This window comes from Acinonyx jubatus, chromosome E3, assembly GCF_027475565.1.
Source record: "Acinonyx jubatus isolate Ajub_Pintada_27869175 chromosome E3, VMU_Ajub_asm_v1.0, whole genome shotgun sequence".
Classification (NCBI taxonomy): Eukaryota; Metazoa; Chordata; class Mammalia; order Carnivora; family Felidae; genus Acinonyx; species Acinonyx jubatus.
Window position 1 is genome coordinate 5,125,736 of NC_069398.1, and position 19,167 is coordinate 5,144,902.

The window sequence follows — 19,167 nt, forward strand, 5'->3', positions numbered from 1 at the left end:
TTGGTCTTGGCTCAGGTCATTATCTGGCGGTTCGTGAGTTCAAGCCCCATGTTGGGCTCTACGCTGACAGTGAGGAGCCTGCTTGGGATTCTGTGTCTCCCTCTCTCGTGCACAGGTACATGCATTCACTCTCTCTCTCAAAATAAAGAAACTTTAAATTTTTAAAAGATAAACCATTCTAAATGCCTTTGTGTATTGACTCAGTTTATGCTCCCTCTATGAGGGAGGTAGCGCAAGTACGATCATCCCCATTTCCCAGATGTAGAAACAGAGGCTCAGCAAGGTTTAGTAACTTGTCCAAAGGCACACGGGCAGGGAGCCGCTGAGCTGGGATTTGAACCCGGGCTGTGGGGCTCCAGGGGCTCACCTCACTGTGTAGCATGCACAAGATTTTTGAAAATTAGTTCAACTTATTTTTCTTTGAAGTTTCACTTTTGGGTTTAGGAACTATGGCCAGAGGCCTCTGTTTATTTAGTTATTTTGAGAGCAAGAAAGAGACAGGAAACAGAAGAAGTGGAGGGGCAGAGAGAGTGAGAGAGAGAATCCCAAGCAGGCTCCACACTGTCAGCACAGAGCCCGACGTGGGGCTCGAACCCACGAACCATGAGATCACGAGCTGAGCAAAAACCAAGAGTCAGAAACCTAACTGACCGAGCCGGCCAGGAGCCCCAGAGGCCCCTGTTTAAAGGGTACTCTCTGACCCTAGAAGGGATCGGAGATTTGGAGATACTGTTCCTCCTCTGTCTCAGGTCTCCCTTCCAGGCACTAGGTCACGAGCTGGCCAGAACTACAAGGGAAGTCAGCGGCTTTCATCCCTTTTCACAGATGAGGAAACAGAGATCCAGAAAGAGAAGCAACTTGTCCAAGATTGTCTAGGTGCCATACACGGGACGTGCGGACACACAAGGCTACTTGTTCAGGGGGTGTGGCAAGAAAAGGAGAACAGGAAGGGGTTAGGAGAGCACCTGATGCACAGAGGTGAACCCGCTTCCAAACCCTCGCGCCCAGCGGGAGGCCCCGTGCCAGCCCCGCCCCCACCCCCAGCTCCCACTGCTCACCCTGGGTAGACCGCTCGCCGGCCTGGGTGTGCCGCACCTGGGCGAACACCTCCTCGCCAGGACACCTCATCAGGGCCAGGTAGGCATTGATGCGGATCTCAGCGTCCTCCTCGGGGCTTTGGTACAGGCGGGAGAGCACAGATCGCTGGCCCGGGCAGAGGGGAGGCCATCACCCTGGGTCCATCCACCTCCCACCCCTCTCCGCCCCGGGGCTCCATGTCCCCCGAGCTGCTCTGGCTCCAGCAGGTGGCCCTGTTGCCCACCCCCCCCCCCCCCGCCCGGCTCTGATAATATCTCCGCCATAGGAGGCCTCCCTGATGCTGTCACCTGCGGCCCATTTACAGGAGGTGGTAGGGTCACTGCTGAGCCCCGTCATCCCCCAGCCCGAAGGCTCCCCACTTTCCACAGGTAACAGCAGGTAGACAGATGGGTGTGGCTGCATTCTAATAAAACTTTATTTATAGAAGCAGCACAGTGTGCGACACAAAGGAGGTATTCTCTCAAGCGCTTGGCTTGCCCAGGCCCCTTTCCTAAGCAAGCAACCTCCCTCACCCTGTGACTTTCTCCCTCGGCACCTGCCGGTTTCCTTCAGAGCACAGCCCTCCATCCGTCCACTCTTGCAGCAGTATTTACTGAGCACCTACTGTGTGCCCGGCACTGTGTTAAGCGCCAGGTGACAGTGACAAGCAAGATAAACCCAGCTCCTGTCCCCTGAAGGTGATTTTCTAGTGCAGGAAGACTGACAATAAATGTGGTTCGTCTGTGAAATGTGTATTAGGTGATAAATGCCAAAAAGGGAAAACTTAAACGGGGAAGCAATTTCAAGGGCGCCTGGGTGGCTCAGTCAGCTAAGCGTGTGACTTCAGCTTGTGTCATCATCTCTGGATTCGTGAGTTTAAGCCCCACGTGTGCTCTGTGCTGACAGCCTTCAGATCCTGTGTCTCCACCTCCCTCTTCCCCTCCCCAGCTCACACTCTGCCTCTCTCTCCCTCTCAAAAGGGAACATTAAAAAAAAATTTTTTTTAATGTGTAAGTAATTTCAGGTGCAAGAGCCAAGGAGGACCCCTGCAAAGTGGTTTATACACAAAGACTTACAGGAAGTGAGAAGTGAAGCCTCAGGATATCCAGGGGAAAGGCATTCTGGGAAGGGAGAACAGCCCATGCAAAGGGCCTGCGGCAGAAGCACGCCCAGAGTGAGGAAAACCAGGAGCCCAGCGTGGCTGGAGAGCCGTAGGGGTGAGGAAAATAGACAAAGCTATAAGCAAGTCAGTGGTCAGGGCACACAGGGCCTGCCAGGTCTGTCAAGACTCTGGCTTGAGGGCAAGAGAAGCCTCTAGAACAGGGGTCAGCCAACTTTTTTGCAAAGGGACAGACAGTACATTTTTCTGGCTTTGCGGGCCATGCAGTCTCTTGCAATGACTCTACTCTGCAGCTGTAGCAAAAAAAAAAAAAAAAAGCAGTCCTAGACAACACACAAATGAACAGGCACAGCTGCATTCCAGCAAAGTATTTCGTGCAAAATAGGCAGCAAGGGAGCGTGGGGCCTGTGGACCAGAGCTCGCCGACCCCCAAACTAGAGGGTTTGCAGCACAGGTCGGCTTCTATATGGTTTGTGATCATATTGCTTATTTGTGTGTTTCTTTGATCAGTCCTTGCCTCCCACACCAGATGCAGGCTCCGTGTCAACAGAGACCCGGACGCCTATTCACGCAGGTGCCCGGTGCACAGTAGGTACCCAGTAAATACGCGACGGATGAACACATGAAGAAATGAGTTCGCAAACAGTGGTTCGAGACCCACCGCCGCCGAATCGCAACCCCAGGGAACGACACACGGGAGCTCACGTCTGCAGAGCAGGGAACTCTCCGGAAGGCCTGGATGGCCCCCAGCCGGACTTCAGGGGGGCAGCTCCTCTCAGACGCACAAGTGCTCAGAGCAGGGGTGAGAGCGGCGGCCGCCAGGCCCGCGTTGCCAATCGCCTTCAGCACGAGCTGGAGCTGAAACAAGATGTCGGTGGGGCCTTGAGGCCTGTTGGGGGTGCTCACCTCACCCGCACAGCTGAGGGCTCACCTGCGTGGCACAGGCTGTGCCCAGGATGCTGGTCTCCCTCACCTGGTCAGCGTCCGAGGGCTCCTGGAGGGTGCAGTTGGCATCCAAGGCCTCTCCCAGGATCCTCACGAGGGAGCCGACACCAGGCAGGTGTCCGCAGGGCCCGTCCAGAGAGGCACAGAGGTTGTGCGCCAGGGCCGAGATGCCCAGAAAGGCGCTGGGGCTGGCCCCCGGGGTCTGCAGGAGCGGCTGGGGACAGAAACCGGCCCCCACCCCAGCCGAGAAGGCTGCTAAGTGGCCCTTCACAGGCCCGGCCGCGTACAGATGGGCCCCCCGCCCTGGCTGCACACAGACTCCTAGAGACCTGGGTCCCCTACCCCGGGAGTCTGAATAAACTGGCGTGTGGTGGGGCCTGTCCACGGAGCACCCGCCAAAGGACCTAGGTGACGCTTAGGTGCAGCAAGGAGGGAGAAGGCCGTTAGGGGGACGCAGGGCAGGGGACTGTCACTGATGTCTCAAGACGGTTTCAGCTGTCACAACTGAGAAGTAGACACGCCAGCATCCCGGTGGCAGAGACCGGGGATACCGCTGAAGGTCCTCTCGCACCCAGGAGGAACTGTCCACCCCAGAGGTCAACAGTGCGAGGTGGGAAACCCCGGGCTAAGTCACCAGTTTGGAGGAGGAAGGCGGGCACAACACGGGGCGGGGGCGTCCGGGTTAATGCTTAGCAACCACCCGGAGAAACCGCAGCCCCTCGTGGGTAGCGCTGGCCAATTTCCACGGTGTAAATGCTCCTGTCACAGCGCTCTCGGCGGCTCACCGCAGCGGGGCCAGACGCGCAGACATCAGCGGGGAGCGGCTGGCATGTGGCGAGCGCGCGCATGCGCGCGCCCGCTCACGCCAGCAAGCGCGTGCGCACGCACATGCGCACGCGCACACCCACCTCGCCTAAATAAACCCTAGGAAAGGGAGGCAGTCCTGTGCCGTAACGGGATGAGGCGTGCAGTCTCTATGACCTTGGCTTTTAACCTAACTTCTCTACCTGCAAGCTGAATGTTTAAATGACACCTGTGTTTTTCCGCCAGTTTCCCAACGGCGTGGAAATTGAGACTTTCCTGCCGCCAGCCCCACCCTCCAACACATGCTGGGGCCTCTTGGGTCTCGCTCCCTGAGGGTCAGGAGACCCCAGTCCCCGCCGTGGGGGCTACACTGCCCTACCCACCCACATCAAGCAGGCTCATCTCTCCAGGGGCCTCCCAGCAGCAGCAGCAACTGAGCCCAGGCTGAGTCAGACCCCGGCCCGTTCCAGCTGTGCGACAGGGTCCCACCCAGAAGCTCAGCCACCCCTACACCAGGGCCCTGGAGCCTTCAAATCAGAGGAAAGCAAAGGGGGGTGGGGTGAGTGGGGGATAGGGGAGCGCTGGTTCTAGGCCTCTTGGGGGAAAAGCCAGAAAGATAGATTTTATTTATAAATTTTTTTAATATTTATGTTTGAGAGAGAAAGAGACAGATGCGAGCAGGGGAGGGGCAGAAGGAGAGGGAGACCCAGAATCCAAAGCAGGCTGCAGGCTCGGAGCTGTCAGCACGGAGCCGGAGGCAGGACTCAAACTCATGAACCGCAAGATCATGACCCGAGCAGAAGTTGGACGCTTAACTAAGCCACCCAGGCGACCTTAGGAAGATGGATTTTAATAAAAAACACTGACATGGCAGGCCCTGTGTGCCCAGTTCTGCTGTTCACATGTCACACAGATCACATGACTGAATCGTGAGACACAGAGAGATTAAGTAATTTGCCTACGGTCACCCAGCCCACAAAGAGGTGGAGCCAAGACGTAACCCTGAAGGGTCTGGCTCCCGGGCAGGACGTTACCCCACGCTCACTGCTCCTTAAATACATATTCTCAACTTGCGGAAACCAAGTCTGGGCATGGGCATCGGGCAGTGGCTTCTATTACCCCACCGAGAACAGCGACAGCCTGGCAGCCTGGGAAAATGCAATGTCTATACCAACTCTGTTCTTCTCTTAGACTCCTGCTGTCCACCAGGTTTGTGCGTCCACAGCAGGGTGTCGTGCGGGTGTCTGCATGTGTGCTCTCGTATGTGGTATGTGTAAACACGCGTGTTGTGTTCCCTTATGGGAGTGTATGTTTTTCCCAGTATACATGTGGGTCGGGGTGCACATGTCCCAGTGCGTGCGTGTGCACACGTACCAACATGGGTGGGTGCCCTGTGTGTATACATGCCTGCCCTAATGTGTGTGTGTGTGCACGCCCCAGTATAGCCTGGTGTGTGTGTGTGCACCCAGGTATGGGTGGATGTCTGCACTTGTCCCTGTGAGTATCTTTGTGTGTGTGCCTATGACATGTCTGTGTATAGGCACCTCTACTTTCACATATATGTGTTTTGGTATGTATGTCTCCGTGTGTGTGTTTTGTTTGTGAAAGGAAAGGGATGTGTGGCTTGGAAAAGCACATTCAATGTTATTCGAGATCTATCAACTGAGAACAATCTTCCCTGTTTCCTCCATACAGAGGAGGGAGAGCAGGGGACATGAACCGTGGAGAGAAGACAGCCAGGCTTGTGGAGGACGGTTCCCCCCTGTCAGAGGTCTCGCTCTCTACTGGCTTTGCCCCAGGAAGGCCGCCAGGGATAGGCAAGGGCAGACTGGGCCCTCCAGGGACCAAAGATGGAACGAGAAGCGAGGTAGGGCCCAGCGGGGGAGGCCAAGTGGCTGGGGCCCCTTGGCCGGCTGGGAGCTGCAGGACAGCGGGGCCAGCATGAGGTCAGGGCTCCCAGAGCAACAAGGACCCTGTGGGATCACTGGCTGCCCGAGGGACATGGGGGCAGGAGATGTCTGCCCAGAACGGCCAGCCCTCCTTGACTTCACGAGAATCAGAACACTGGCTCCTAATACAAAAATCTCTAACTTAAAAAAAGCTTTGGTGACACTTCAATTAAAAGTCTGCTTAAGAGGTTCTCTATTTTAATTTTTTTATGTTTGTTTATTTTTGAGACAGACACGGCATGAGCAGGGGAGAGGCAGAGGGAGACAGAGACACAGAATCTGAAAGAGGCTCCAGGCTCTGAGCTGTCAGCACAGAGCCCGATGAGGGGCTGGAACTCACGGACTGTGAGATCGTGACCTGGCTGAAGTCGGACGCTTAACTGAATGAGCCCCCCCCCCCCAATTTAATTTTTAAAGATAAAATTTTCCCGGGGCGCCTGGGTGGCTCAGTCGGTTGAGCGTCCGACTTCGGCTCAGGCCATGATCTCCCAGTCTGTGAGTTCAAGCCCCACATCAGGCTCTGTGCCAACAGCTCGGAACCTGGAGCCTGCCTTGGATCCTGTGTCTCCCTCTCTCTCTCTGCCCCTCCCCTGCTCACGCTCTGTCTCGGTGTCAAAATAAATAAAAACATTTAAAAAAATTATATAGGGGCGCCTGGGTGGCGCAGTCGGTTAAGCGTCCGACTTCAGCCAGGTCACGATCTCGCGGTCCGGGAGTTCGAGCCCCGCGTTGGGCTCTGGGCTGATGGCTCGGAGCCTGGAGCCTGTTTCCGATTCTGTGTCTCCCTCTCTCTCTGCCCCTCCCCCGTTCATGCTCTGTCTCTCTCTGTCCCAAAAATAAATAAACGTTGAAAAAGAAAAGATAAAATATTCCCCAGGCCTATGACCCTCATACAGCTGATTTCCCGTTTCCAACGGGACTTGAAAACCCACTCGTCTTGCCCCCAAATCAAGCCTCCCCCAGAGGCCAGACAGGTAACCTGATAGAAAACAATAGAAGATGCATTGGGGAGATGAAACACGAGCTGGAAAAGACAGACAGCCTGCATTTCCCAAACCAAGAACTTCTAAGTTACATCCATCAAGAGACACCACTAAGAGAGGAAATGGCAAAGAGGCAGCATAGGGCCCAGCAACGGAACGGAGTCCATACACACACACACACACACACACACACACACACACACACACACAGCACAGACAAGTCTCACAGAGAATATGGGAGAAAGAAGCCCGACTCCAGGTGCACATGAGCTCACGGGACAATGTCAAGAGCGGGCAAGAGTGAGGGACAGCCGGAAAGGTCAGAATCCCCATGATCTTTGACGTCACCGACCAGGAAGGACACAGGGTGGGAGAGGGGAGCAGGAAATGTCCTCCATCTTTTGCTGCTTGCCCAGGTGGACAAATGTCACACAGGACACTTAGGAGTAGCACAGTCTCCTGATTGGGTACTTTGACATGTAACTAAAAACACACCCCTAACTGCAATGCGGCCGCTGGGACGGTGGGCCAGACAGAGGACACCGTGGGGAAGGTGGTGGGATTTGAACAGCTGAAGTTTAGTAAGTAACGTACTAAGGTCAGTTCCTTAGATGTGACAAATATGCCCTGGTGACGTCAGACATTAGTAATGGGAGAAACCAGGCCCGGATACACAGGAACTCTGTACTAGCCTTGCAACCCTTCTGCACACCGAAAATTACTCCACTAGAAAAAGTATATTAAAATACTCTCAGGGCGCCTGGTGGTTTAGTCAGTTAAGCATCTGACCTCCGTTCAGGTCATGATCTCATGGTGCGTGAGTTTGAGCCCCGCGTCGAGCTCTGTGCTGACAGCTTAGAGCCTGGAGCCTGTTTCAGATTCTGTGTCTCCCTGTCTCTCTCTGCCCCTCACCCTCTCACTCGCTCTCTCTCGCTTCTTTTTCTCTCAAAAATAAACAAACATTAAAAAAAATTTTTTTAAACTCTCTTGCCTACCCCCTTCCCCCTCTTTCTCTTCCCCCTCCCCCTTCCCCTCTTCCTTCTCTCCACCCCTTCCAGGTTGCTAAAAGCAAGTCTGCATCTCGGACACATGCCCCACAAGCGCCCGGCACACTGTGTCCTTGTGGACTGGACGAGAGAACGAGCAAACCAGTCCAGAGAGGGGCCAGCTCTGGCGTAGAGGACAAGCCAAGTAGGCGGATGAGACCCTGGGCTGTCAGCCGAGGGACCCCGCCCACCCTGTATCCCTAACAGGTGGTCCCAGCAGCAACACCAGCCGCACGCGGGACACTTGGTGCACATCACGACAGCCCCTTGATCCACAGAGTCTCATTATGCATCACCCCACTGCACAGAGGGGGAAACTGAGGCACAGAAAAGGCAAGCGCCCGGCTGTAGGTCATCCTGGTAAGAGACAGAGCTGCAATCCGGAGCTGGAGGTCTAGAACCGGAGCCTGCCCTTTTAACCACCTCACTTGTGCCGAACAAACGGTCTCGAGGACACTGGCCCTGCAGGCACTGACTGAGCCCTGGTGGCTCCTGGACAGCGCTAGTGCCCCTGGTGGCCAGACTGTCACCTGTCGGGCCACAAGCTGTGGGGGATGCCCCCAGCAGGGGCCAGCCTGAGCCTGGCTCTGAATCAGGGCCTGATTTGTGTCTGCTGAGCAGAACCAACCACATAGCCTGCCTGGACCGGCCCCACAGCCAACCCTGGAGTCCGTGGTCAGGGGTCAGGGGTGAGTGCTCCCTATATTCTGCCCAGAGAGTCAGCCAGAGCCTGACCAGCACGAGGGACTGAAAGATCCTGCTGGAGACGTCCTCCCCCACTGGCGAGGCAGGGGTCTCTGCCGCTCCCGGGGACCCTGGCTGCCTGTCACCAGCTCTCACCCCTGCTCCCTGCTGGTGGCCCCTGAATCCTCGCCCACTACCCGCCTGGCACAGCAGGGTGAGGAACAACAAGTGACGGTGCCCGCAGGCAAGTGAGGACACATCCCTCGGAGAAAGGAAGGGCACACGGGCCACCTTAGGCAAGCTTCCCAGCCTCCTCGGGCCTCAGTTTCCCCATTTGCAGTATGGGCGTAATCAAAGCACCTACTTCACAGAGGCATCGTCAGGATTAACTAAGACCTCCAGGTGATCAGAAATCCTTGGCCTAGCTTCACACAGGCTTCCTAGTTTCAAGACTCAATAAACGTATTTGTGTACAATAACAAGAACAGCTCTCACCTAAAGGGCTCAGACTCTGTGCCAGACACGGGGAGAATCCATTTACATGCATCTCCCCATCTCTTACCACCAGCCCCGGAGGAAGGTTCTTATTCCATCCCCATCTTCCGGATCAGAAAACAGGCTCAGAGAGGTTAAGCCACTTGCCCACAGTCACACAGCTGGGAGGCACACTGCTGAGACTCAAACCCAGATCTCGCTGCTCTGTCTCCACTGGCAGCACGAGGGGCTGGCTCAGAGCCCTGACGAAAGCGGGTTACCCCCTGTGTCCAATCGGTTGCTAAGTCAGGGAGGGATGCCAGGGGGCCGGGTGGGGAGCAGGGGCTCACCAGCAGCGTGTGGACCATGGCATCTGTGGGCTGTGGGATGAAGGCCAGCGACCAGAGCCACGCCTCTATCTCGTCCACCTCTACCTCTCCAGACATGATGAGGTCCTTCATGAGGCCCACACAGGGCTCGGTGCCACAGGAGGGCAGGGCGTCCACCAGCGGCTGCCTGAGATCGAGAGAGACAGAGGGATGTCACAGAGGTGACCCGCACATCCTGAGCGCCTTCGGACTCATCTCGAGGTGGCCTCGGGTCATCCTGGGACACTCTGAGGCTCCTAGAAGTACGATGGGGACGTGTCTGGGATCACACACCCCGGAAGGGGTCGAGCTGGGCTTGGGACCCAAGCAGCCTGGGTTCACAAGGATAACAGCAGCCCAGTCCCAACCCTGGCCAGTCCGCCCACCCAGGAAACAGCGGTTTGGGGCCACATTAGAACCGCCCACTGCTCTGCTAAAACCTGCCTCGGTCACCAAGCAGGGGCGAGGACCCCTGGCATCGAACAGGAACCAACAACTGGCAGGTTGCCTCTGATGTTCAGTCCTGGGCCAACATCAGCATTTTTCTTTTCTTTTCTGAGATGGCAGAAAGGTTCCGAAGCTCAGAAAAGGTTTTCAACCTTGACACAATGGTGGCTCTGAGTAGGGATGTGACCGAATGGGAGGCAGATCCCCAGCATCACTGCAGAAACGGGAGGCTCCCAGAGCTGGAGGCCCCACAAGCCAGCCCACGCCTGCCCACGACCAGACGCCCCACCCCCACCCTCATCATCTGCCTGTCAATAGTCTCTGGCCTCGATTTGCTCATCTCGAAAATGGAAATGCTGATGGACCAGCCCCAACATGCCCGAGAGTCCTTGGAACACACAGGTCACTTCCTCTGAGCGACGTCCTCCCTTTTCTTCCCACCTCTCACCCTCACACCTCCTCTTTCCGCCATAAATCTGGGCCCTGGGGAACCACACTCGGGCCAGAAGTGAAGGCAGCCTCATGTACACCAAAACTCTCTGAAGAGCATCTGTCCTCTCAGAAAGTCCTAGATTTGGGATGGGTCCTCCCGCCTCCCTGACTCCCAACATGTACATGGACCAATGAGACCCAGGGTCTTGTAGGAAAATGCAGAGCAGCAGACGGGGGAGGTCACCAGGGAAACGGGCACTTCGTTCCTCCTGAGGACCTGAGGGCCCTTGCCTTGGTCACACAGAATTAAAACACGCCTAAGTCAAACATTACTTCTATTCAAGCCCGTAAGTACTAGATGGAGAAGCACAGACCGCCTGGGTTCAAACTCCCAACTCTGCTGTGTGACTCTGGGTCAGTTTCCTAACTGCTCTGTGCCTTGGCTTCCCTGCGCAAACATGAAGTAGGGATTTAAAAAAAAAAAAAAAAAGCCACCTACCCCACGAGGTCCTAGTGAGGGTTCAACGAGAGGATACAGAGAAAGGGTTTCAGGAGGTGCCTCTCCATTAGCTATTAGGCTGTGCAGTCACTGAGACATTTGGTCGTGTTGATTTTGCAGGGTTTTTTTTTCTTTCATATTTTGGACTGATAACCTTTGTGAGATCTTTTCAAAAAATGTTTTCTATTTATTTTTGAGAGAGGGAGAGAGACAGAACATGGGCGGGGGAGGGGCAGAGAGAGAGGCAGACACAGGATCTGAAGCAGGCTTTTTGAGATCTTTTTGAAAGGCTGTGAGAAACTCCCAGATGTCTGGAGCTCAGGAGCTTGGAGAGCAGCAGGACTTGGGGAAGGAGCCCCAGGCTTCCCCAGGACAGCCCGGAGCCCACAGAGTTCCTCAGACACTCGGCACCCGGGGTCTCTGTTCACCCCTTCCTGGCCCCACATCAGTAGGGTCCAGGGGGTGGGACCCCAGCCCGGCCCGCACCCCCACCCACAGCCAGAAGGGTACCCAAGGCACATTGGAATGCTAATTCCAGCTCTCTGCAAGAGGGTCCCAGTCTGGGGGAGAGAACAATGCCTGTATTTATACTGCCAGGCCCTTCAGATTGAGTCACAAGAAGGCCCCCCCACCCCCGCCAGCCCGTGGGAACCTCCAGACTCCCCGCTTAATCACCTTCTTGGCAGACATCCCAGAACGAAGGACGAGTCAGTATCACAGGGATGAGACGAGGCGAGACGAGATAGCACCATGCAGCCCTCAGAGGGGGGACCCGGGATGGGGCCAAGATGGCCCAGCCCCACCAGGACCGCCAGCCAGCTCCCCGGCCGGTCCCCCCTCCCCCGCAGCAAGGCCCTTACCAGTTGTCCCGGCATTTAAAAGAAGATTGTCTCCAGAGTTCCAGCAGCTCATCTGGGGAGAGTCCCTGGAGCTCTAATACCAGGGTCAGGAACAGTTCTGCAGCCTGGGAATCAGAGCGGGGAAGCATGAGCAACACCTCCTCCGCTGGCAGCCTCGGGGGGTGGTGGAGGGCACAGGGTCACCTACTCCATTCCCCTGCCTTCAGACAGGACGGCAAAGAAAGTGGGACATGTATTGGCAACTTCCACCTGAAGTGTCCTAAGATCCAAAGAAATGAGGCCACGTGTCTGGGCTTCTCTCTCCCAAATTCCTGGCACACAGCCTGGTCCATTTCTATTCTTTAGCTTAACCAGCATTTATTGGGCACCTACTGTGTGCCAGCCACTACACCTAGGGGCTGGGGATAAGCGGGAGGCGGTGGGGGGAACAGACATGATATCTGCCTTTGTGGGCTTTACGCTCTAACAAAAGCTCACTAAATGTTCACACGACCACGATCTAGGCTGAGCCTCAGCCTCTTTCATAGAGTTGGTGAGATGGCAATCGTTTCTGATATTTTTAACGAAAAAAATATAGAATAAAAGGGCGTATTCAGACCACACACCCCTCAGGTTTCCGGAGATAGGTGATTTGGTCCCAGCTTCCTGCTGGCAGTCCCCACGCCTCCCCCGGGCTTGGCCAAGGCCAGGACCGAGGTTCCCCAACCCACGCCTGGCCAGCCAGGGCTCTGCTGGGGCTGGGACCCACTCGCCCGGCCTCTGGCCTCCCGTGCTGAGTGGCAGGCACCCAGTTCCCGTGCACACAGCTTGGCCGGGCAAGACGCAGGCTGCACAACAGGCCCCTCACTGGCCAGCTCAGCCCACCCACCCCTCTGTACAGCACATCTGGCCCCCGGGGTCCGGACAGCGTTCCTATGATGTGCCTTCTCTTTGTGGAGCTGGAGGCTACCCTTAGCTTTGCCTTTACTTTCTCGTGCTAGACACACAAGCCACCCCTTGGGTGGGGCGACTGTCACCACCACGGCAAGCCCTGACTGCTATTGGCCTTCAAGACTGTCAGCCCAGCTCAGGGCAGCCACCCCTGGGGACTCTCAACTCCAGGCCTGCTGCCTGCCTTCTGGATGGGCTCAGCTCGGCATCACCCGAGATTCTCTGGGCTGAGACACTCACGCTTTGAAGCCCTCCAACAACTGCTGTGCCTGGCTGAGCACCTGGCCACCTGGGGAAGGCCGGGTATCCACCCTGGAGTATGCCGCCTCCTCCGGGGAGGCCTCCGGCCCCGAGTGTGGGCATCAGGACTAGCCTTCCAGGGTCAGCCACAGCAGGAAGGGTCACAGCACCGCCTCCTGTTCTCCCCTCCAGCAGCGAGACAAGGGAGAAGCCCGTCCACTACTAACAAGCACGCACGATCCTAACGCAAACACCACCACGACCACCACCGGTCACTTTGTACAGAGCCTCTGCTGTGTGCCAGGCACCGTTCTAGGTCGCGTGCACCCACCGTCTCGTTTGACCCGCGCGCGACAGCCTACGGGGAGTGGGTGTCGTTATCCCCCCCTTAACAGAGAAGATCCGGGACACTCTGAGGGCTTTACTCAGATGCCGGTGGCCTCACCCCTAAGTGGCAGAGTCGAGCACTGAACCCTGGCCACCTAGCTCCTAAACCCACACTCTTCACCGGTGTCCCCTGCCTGAGGGCATGGGGTGGGGGTGGGCAAACAAACAAGAAAAAAGACAGCCCGGACTTCTGGCAGCTGCCAAGTCCCATGATGTCAGTACTCCCACTGTGGCCCCTTTCCAGCTGCCCGTGTACCCACGTGCTGTCACTGGACGCAGACTTGGGAAAAGCAGCACGGAGGCGCAAGAGCAGATCATGTCACCACCCACGCCTACAGCAGGGGCAAACAAACTGGTCACAGGTGTCAAGGTCACGGGCAGGCAAGTGATGGTTTTGAACACTGATTACCTTTGTTTCTAATGGGACTTCTCTTTTTTTTTTTTCTTGGTGTTTAAGAGCGAGAGAGAACACACGTGCAGGAGGGGCAAAGAGACAGGGAGAGAGAAAGAAGCCCAAGCAGGCTCCACCCTGTCAACGCAGAGCCCAAAGCGGAGCTCGATCTCACGAATCATGAGATCACGACCTGAGCCGAAATCAACGGTCAGACACTCAACTGACTGAGCCACCCAGGTGCCCTTAACATGGACTTATTTCTAACACGATCGTTAATAAGAACGGCTGTGTTTAACAACCGCCCTGCAGGGTTTGGACCATCACCTCTGACATACCACGGTCTACACGGCCCCTAAAACCCTTGGCTGTACACAGTCAGTGTTTAATAAAGGCCCATGACCTGGGCTCCATATTCTTAGAATACCAGATGGTAACCAAGAGCCGAGCCCTCTGCCTGGAGTCCTCCCTGGCAGTGGGGGTGGGGCTGTGCCACCCTGCCTCACTTCTCACCTCCTCCTGCATCATCTACGGATGCTTCTGGCCATCACAGCCCCCTGCCCCCCACGTCGAAACTCCAGGGCCTCTCTGGCGAGGGTCAGGCCGCAGAATTTGCTCTCTATTGAGCAGGAGTCCTGGTTTTGTTTCCCGACTGAAAAAACCAATCTTGTCTCCTGCCCAGCGACAATGGGGACGAGCAAGGGCATCCCAAGCCGAAGCCCGCAAGGCTGGTCCCCAGGGCAACCAGGCGGGCCCCCCAGGCCTTCAGGGGGCCGAGGAGCTGCTCCGTGGGCACTGAGGCATCCCTGAAAAGCCACTTTCAGAAACAAGGTCCTCAGCAGCTCCCCGCCAGCGGGGAGGACCTCCCCAGGGAGAACAATTTATTTCCTTTCTTGGGCTATAAATACAGAACAGCCGCCCTGTGCCCTCGGGGGCCAGCACTGCCAGTCTCCAGGAAGCAAGACGGAGGCCCCGAGTACGCCTTGCTCTGAGCCACCTCTCCTGGGGAAGGGCCTGGCCAGGGAGTCAGAGGATGCTCTGGGGACCAGACGAGGGAAGCGGGCCTGTCCTGTGGTTTCCAAGCACTTCCTGAGGGTGAGCCACATGACAGTTAGAACGTAGGCTACAACGTGGCTGTTCTCGGCGAGGGCGACCTTACTCCCCTGGCGCTATGTGGCACCACCTGGGGACACTTCTGTCACAGCTGGGATAGGGGTGAGGCTGGCCTCTGGTGAGCAGAGGCCAGGGACGCTGCTGAACATCCGAGATGCACAGGACAGCCCCTCCCCACTCAAGAACGATCTGGCCCAAGGTGCCAGGAATGTCAAGGTAAGAACCCTGCTGGGGGGGGACAGGCTGCCTGGGTTGACAGCTGGCCTGGTCACTTCCTAACCAGCTGGTGGCTTGTAGCACCACCTTGCGAGGCAGATGGCCCCTTTCTTTCTGGCTCCCACGAAACCCCCAGGGTGAGGCACACGGGATCAGCAAGCTGGAGACTGGCTCCTGGTTCCCCCGTGTGTCTCCGCCATATATACACACATGTACAAAATGTATGTGTGTGTGTGTGTGTGTGTTCAATATGCATCCAGTATACACAGATATGACACACGGTCTGTTTATTCAACATATTCTACTCTGTTTCATCGTCAATAAATGTAATCAGTAGGTATAAACACAGTCTCTACATCCTCAATATATTATAAAAATACCTATTTTCTCAGTGTCCATCTGAATCTGACCCTTCTCCCTTTGTCTCCCAGACCCCCTTCCTGTATGTCCCCCTAAGTTACCACAAGAGCTTCTCGCCTGGGCTCCCTGCATCCCACCTGGCGCTCGGTCTCTTCTCCAGCCTTAGCCACAAGGGGAACGTTAAAATGCACATCAGATCGTGACCTCCCTCCTCTGTACGACACCCTCCAAGGCTCCCCACTACCCCAAGAGAAAGGGATTTGTGAGCTCCACCAAGGGGACCCTCGTCCCCTCTCGTGCTTCCCACTGGGCGCCAGCCACAGGCCCCCACCAACCACCCTGCCACTCAGACTCCCCGAGCAGCTCCTACCCTGGAGTATGTGCTGTGGCTCCCCTCCACCGCCACCGGCCACCCACATCCACAGCTCTTCCGACCCCTACTCAACATCACCTCCATCATCACTTAAAATTATACCCCATGCCAGCACCTCTGACCCCCCTTTCCTGCTCTATGTGCCCCCCGCAGCCCCTAGGGGTCCAGGACATTCAGTTCACAGGTTTGTGGGTGTCCTCACTCATTATCCCAGGTGCGGAAGCAGACAAAGTCTCCCAAATGTCACCGGTGACACCCAGCCCAGAGTGGTGAATGGCAGGGATGGTGGAACAAAGATCGAGATGTGTCTAGAATGTTCCGGAAATTATCCTGACCATGAGGCTCTGCAGGAGGCCGCCCCACCGGTCCTCACCGTCCCGCTCCCGCGAGGCTGGGCAGCCAGCTCCCCAAACACGTCCCCAGGGCTCAGACTCCGGACCCTGGTTCTTTCAAGCTCTTTTCAGAGCACTTTCACCCCTAGATTGTCAAGGGACCACCCCAGGGCTCCACTCCAATGACCTCTGCTTTAGACCCTGGTCCCAAGCGGTCACTCAGCCACATCCCTACTCTGTTCTCTTCCCAGCGCTCATCAACAGCTGAAATCCTCATCACCTATGGTGGGTACGGTCCCTCTCCCATCACCCTGGATTTCATGCTACGTAAAAGCCGGGACGGTACCTGTCTCCTTCATTCTAAGGGCCGAGAACAGTGCCCAGTACGTAGTAATAAGCGTCTCATCTTGCTGAACAAACTAAACAGTTCCCCAACTGAGCAAACCGGCCAGTTTGGGCCCCGCTGATGGGAACATCATTCCTGGGAACATGGAAGGTTCTTATAGGAAGGCAATGTGGGAGGGCAGCCTCGACACAGGACCCAGACGCGTCGTTTTTCCTTCCCCAGGGAGAGCCTGTCCGCCTCTCCTCCTACGTGTGGGTGCGGGGCTCTATCTCAGAACAAGACAGGCAGGGGGAAGACACAGCATCACGTATTCCCACAAATCCTGTCATTAGCCACAAAGGAGGGAACCAGCCAGATGTCTCGAGCCTTCTAAATCTCTCTGGGCCACGAAACCACTCCTCTCAAGTCCACTCCTCCACTTTAAATGACCAGCAGCTCCAAGGAAGGCTGAATGGGTTGGGACTTGGTGGGAAGTCTCCAGTGGTCAGATCTGGGTATGGCTAGAGATTTCCGGAGAGATCTCCAGGATAAGCCAGGTTCAGAAAGTTAGCCCGAGGGCCCAAGAGGACGGTCTGGCCGCAGACGGGCAGGTGAAAGAAAGGCCTCTGCTTTGTTCATCTTCTCCCCACACTGGGCCACAAGGCTCGGCACACACCAGCTCGATTTCTTCCCCTTCTGTTGCTTTTGTAACCGGCACAGCTGTGCAGTACACACCCTGCTCAACTACGTAGCAGCCCTGATACTAAACACCAAGAAGGATTTGGCAAAAAAAAGAAGAGGGTGTCCCAGGGACCCAGGCCAGACTCTGGCCTAAGGCTGCCAAAGGCACTTACCTCGAAGCTGGTGGTCTGAGCCTGGCACAGCTTCCTTACGGACACGGCCACTGTGACCACCGAAGCCTGAGACCGCGTTTCCTCCCACTCGTACAACAGGCTGCTTGGAGTGACTTCCCCGTCGTCTGGATCTGATATGGGAAGGGCTAGATGGGGAGGACCACACGGTGGGCGGGGGGGGGGGGGTGGGGGAGGCCAGATTGAGAAGAAGGTCCCCTGGGAGCTGCCCACCAACCCTGCCAATACTTCTGCATGTTTCCGGCAAAGCGGGTGGGGCAGACAGGCACAAGGAAAATCATGGCCGAGTTGCAACCCCCAGCAAAAGATGGGAAACAACGTTCACACCCATCCATGAAGGCCAGTCAAACAGGCTACCTCCAAAGCGCTCTTGGGAGTGAGAGAGAAAACATGCAAAGTCCCTCCGGGCAGAAGATGACTCAGCAATAAAAAGGTCAGACACCCGGTACAACGTGGAGACACCTTGAAACATTATCGGAAGTGAAAGAGGCCAGCCACGGAAGGTCACATACCGCATGATTCTCTCTACATGCTACTCCCGGAATGGGCAAATCCAGAGAGCAGAGACGTTGTCTGGGGCCAGGGGGATAGAGAATGATGGCAGATGGGTGTGAATTTTAATTTTTTTTTTTAATTTTAAAGAGAGAAAGAGAGAGAGAGAGAGCACAAGCAGGGGGAAGAATACCTCAAGCAGGCTCCACACTTAGAGCAGAGCCCGACACAGGGCTCAATCCTGAGATCCCACGACCCTGGGATCATGACCTGAGCCAAAATCAAGAGTCAGACACTCAACCAACTGAGCCACGCGGGTGTCCTGGGTGTGAAATTTCTTTTTGGAGTGACGAAAATATTACAGTTAGCTGCGATGATAGACGCACAACTCTGTGACTATACTGGAAGCCACCGAATCGTTCGCTTTAAATGGATTACTGTGGGGCACCTGGGGGGGCTCAGTCGGTTAAGGGGCTAAGCATCCGACTCCTGATCCCGGCTCAGGTCATGATCGAGCCCCACGTCCGACTCAGCGCACAGCACAGGACCTGCTTGGAATTCTCTCTTTCTCTCCTTCTCTCTCTGCTCCTCCCTGCTCTCAAAATAAATAAATACTTAAAAAAAAAAAATAAATGAAGTGTGCAATGTGAACTTTTAAAGTTTTTATATTTAAAAATAAAAAATAAAAATAAAACCACTTCTATCTTAATGAAAGATGAAAAAAAAAAAAACACGGACAGTTCATTCAATTCTGTTGGGGAACATCCAGGTCTTAACATGACTAGATGACCCCTTTCTGCCTACATGGTGCCCGAGGCAGAGCTCAGAAGGCAGGGCAGGCTGGGACCCCAGCCAGTGTTCTGCGGAACCAGAGGGGATGCTGGGAAACTCCAGGACTTCAGTCCCACCTGCCAGGTTCTTGCTCAGGTGGTGCAGTGAGCCTGGGCTCAGAGGCACGAAGGTTACAGAACAGAGCTGGGGGTGCAAGTCCCGGCTCTGTCTCTTGCCCGCTGTGTGACCTCAGACAAGTCCTCTTACCTCTTCGAGGTATAGTTTCCTTATTTGAAAAAGTAACTAACAACAGTACCTTCCCACTGGGGTCATGATAAGAACCAAATGAAACAATCCACATAAAACGCTCAGCACGGCTCCTGGCCCCCAGTAAATCCTTCCCTAAGGTCAGCAATAACAATCATTTTTATTTGATTATTCAGGGAAAGAGCAGTTTTTCAACCACCAAAAAATATGTATCTTTTTCCCTCAGATGCATGCCTTGCTTCTTTCCTTCTGTGCAAAATTCTAGAAGGGAGCCAAGCTCCAGGGAACGCTATGTGTTGGCAGGAACTTTCCAGAAAATCAGGAAACCCGAGTCAGCGTGCCCCCAAAATGCTCAGGTCATCAGATGGAAGGTGGAATTCTCCCACAAAAGCTGAGAACCAGAAGATTCT

At 55.5% G+C, this 19,167-nt stretch overlaps 1 protein-coding gene and 1 long non-coding RNA gene across 16 annotated transcripts in view; one reads left to right on the forward strand and one right to left on the reverse strand.

The window, feature by feature from the left end:
• Nucleotides 1-19,167, reverse strand: part of LOC106989291 (uncharacterized) — a 139,646-nt gene that overhangs the window by 110,725 nt on the left and 9,754 nt on the right. For 13 of the 15 annotated variants that reach the window (XM_027043240.2, XM_027043239.2, XM_053212985.1 and 10 more), the window contains exons 8-13: nucleotides 17,210-17,355; nucleotides 11,689-11,792; nucleotides 9,433-9,598; nucleotides 3,171-3,356; nucleotides 2,903-3,055; nucleotides 1,059-1,203 (exon numbers count right to left, since the gene is read on the reverse strand). In XM_027043240.2, the coding sequence (XP_026899041.2) occupies nucleotides 1,059-1,203; nucleotides 2,903-3,055; nucleotides 3,171-3,356; nucleotides 9,433-9,598; nucleotides 11,689-11,792; nucleotides 17,210-17,355 (900 nt within the window). The other 2 variants (XM_053212994.1, XM_053212995.1) reach the window with 2 other exon arrangements.
• Nucleotides 5,064-6,097, forward strand: LOC113594853 (uncharacterized). Its single transcript, XR_003415307.2, has 2 exons — nucleotides 5,064-5,155; nucleotides 5,642-6,097. It is a non-coding gene; the product is annotated as an uncharacterized LOC113594853 (long non-coding RNA).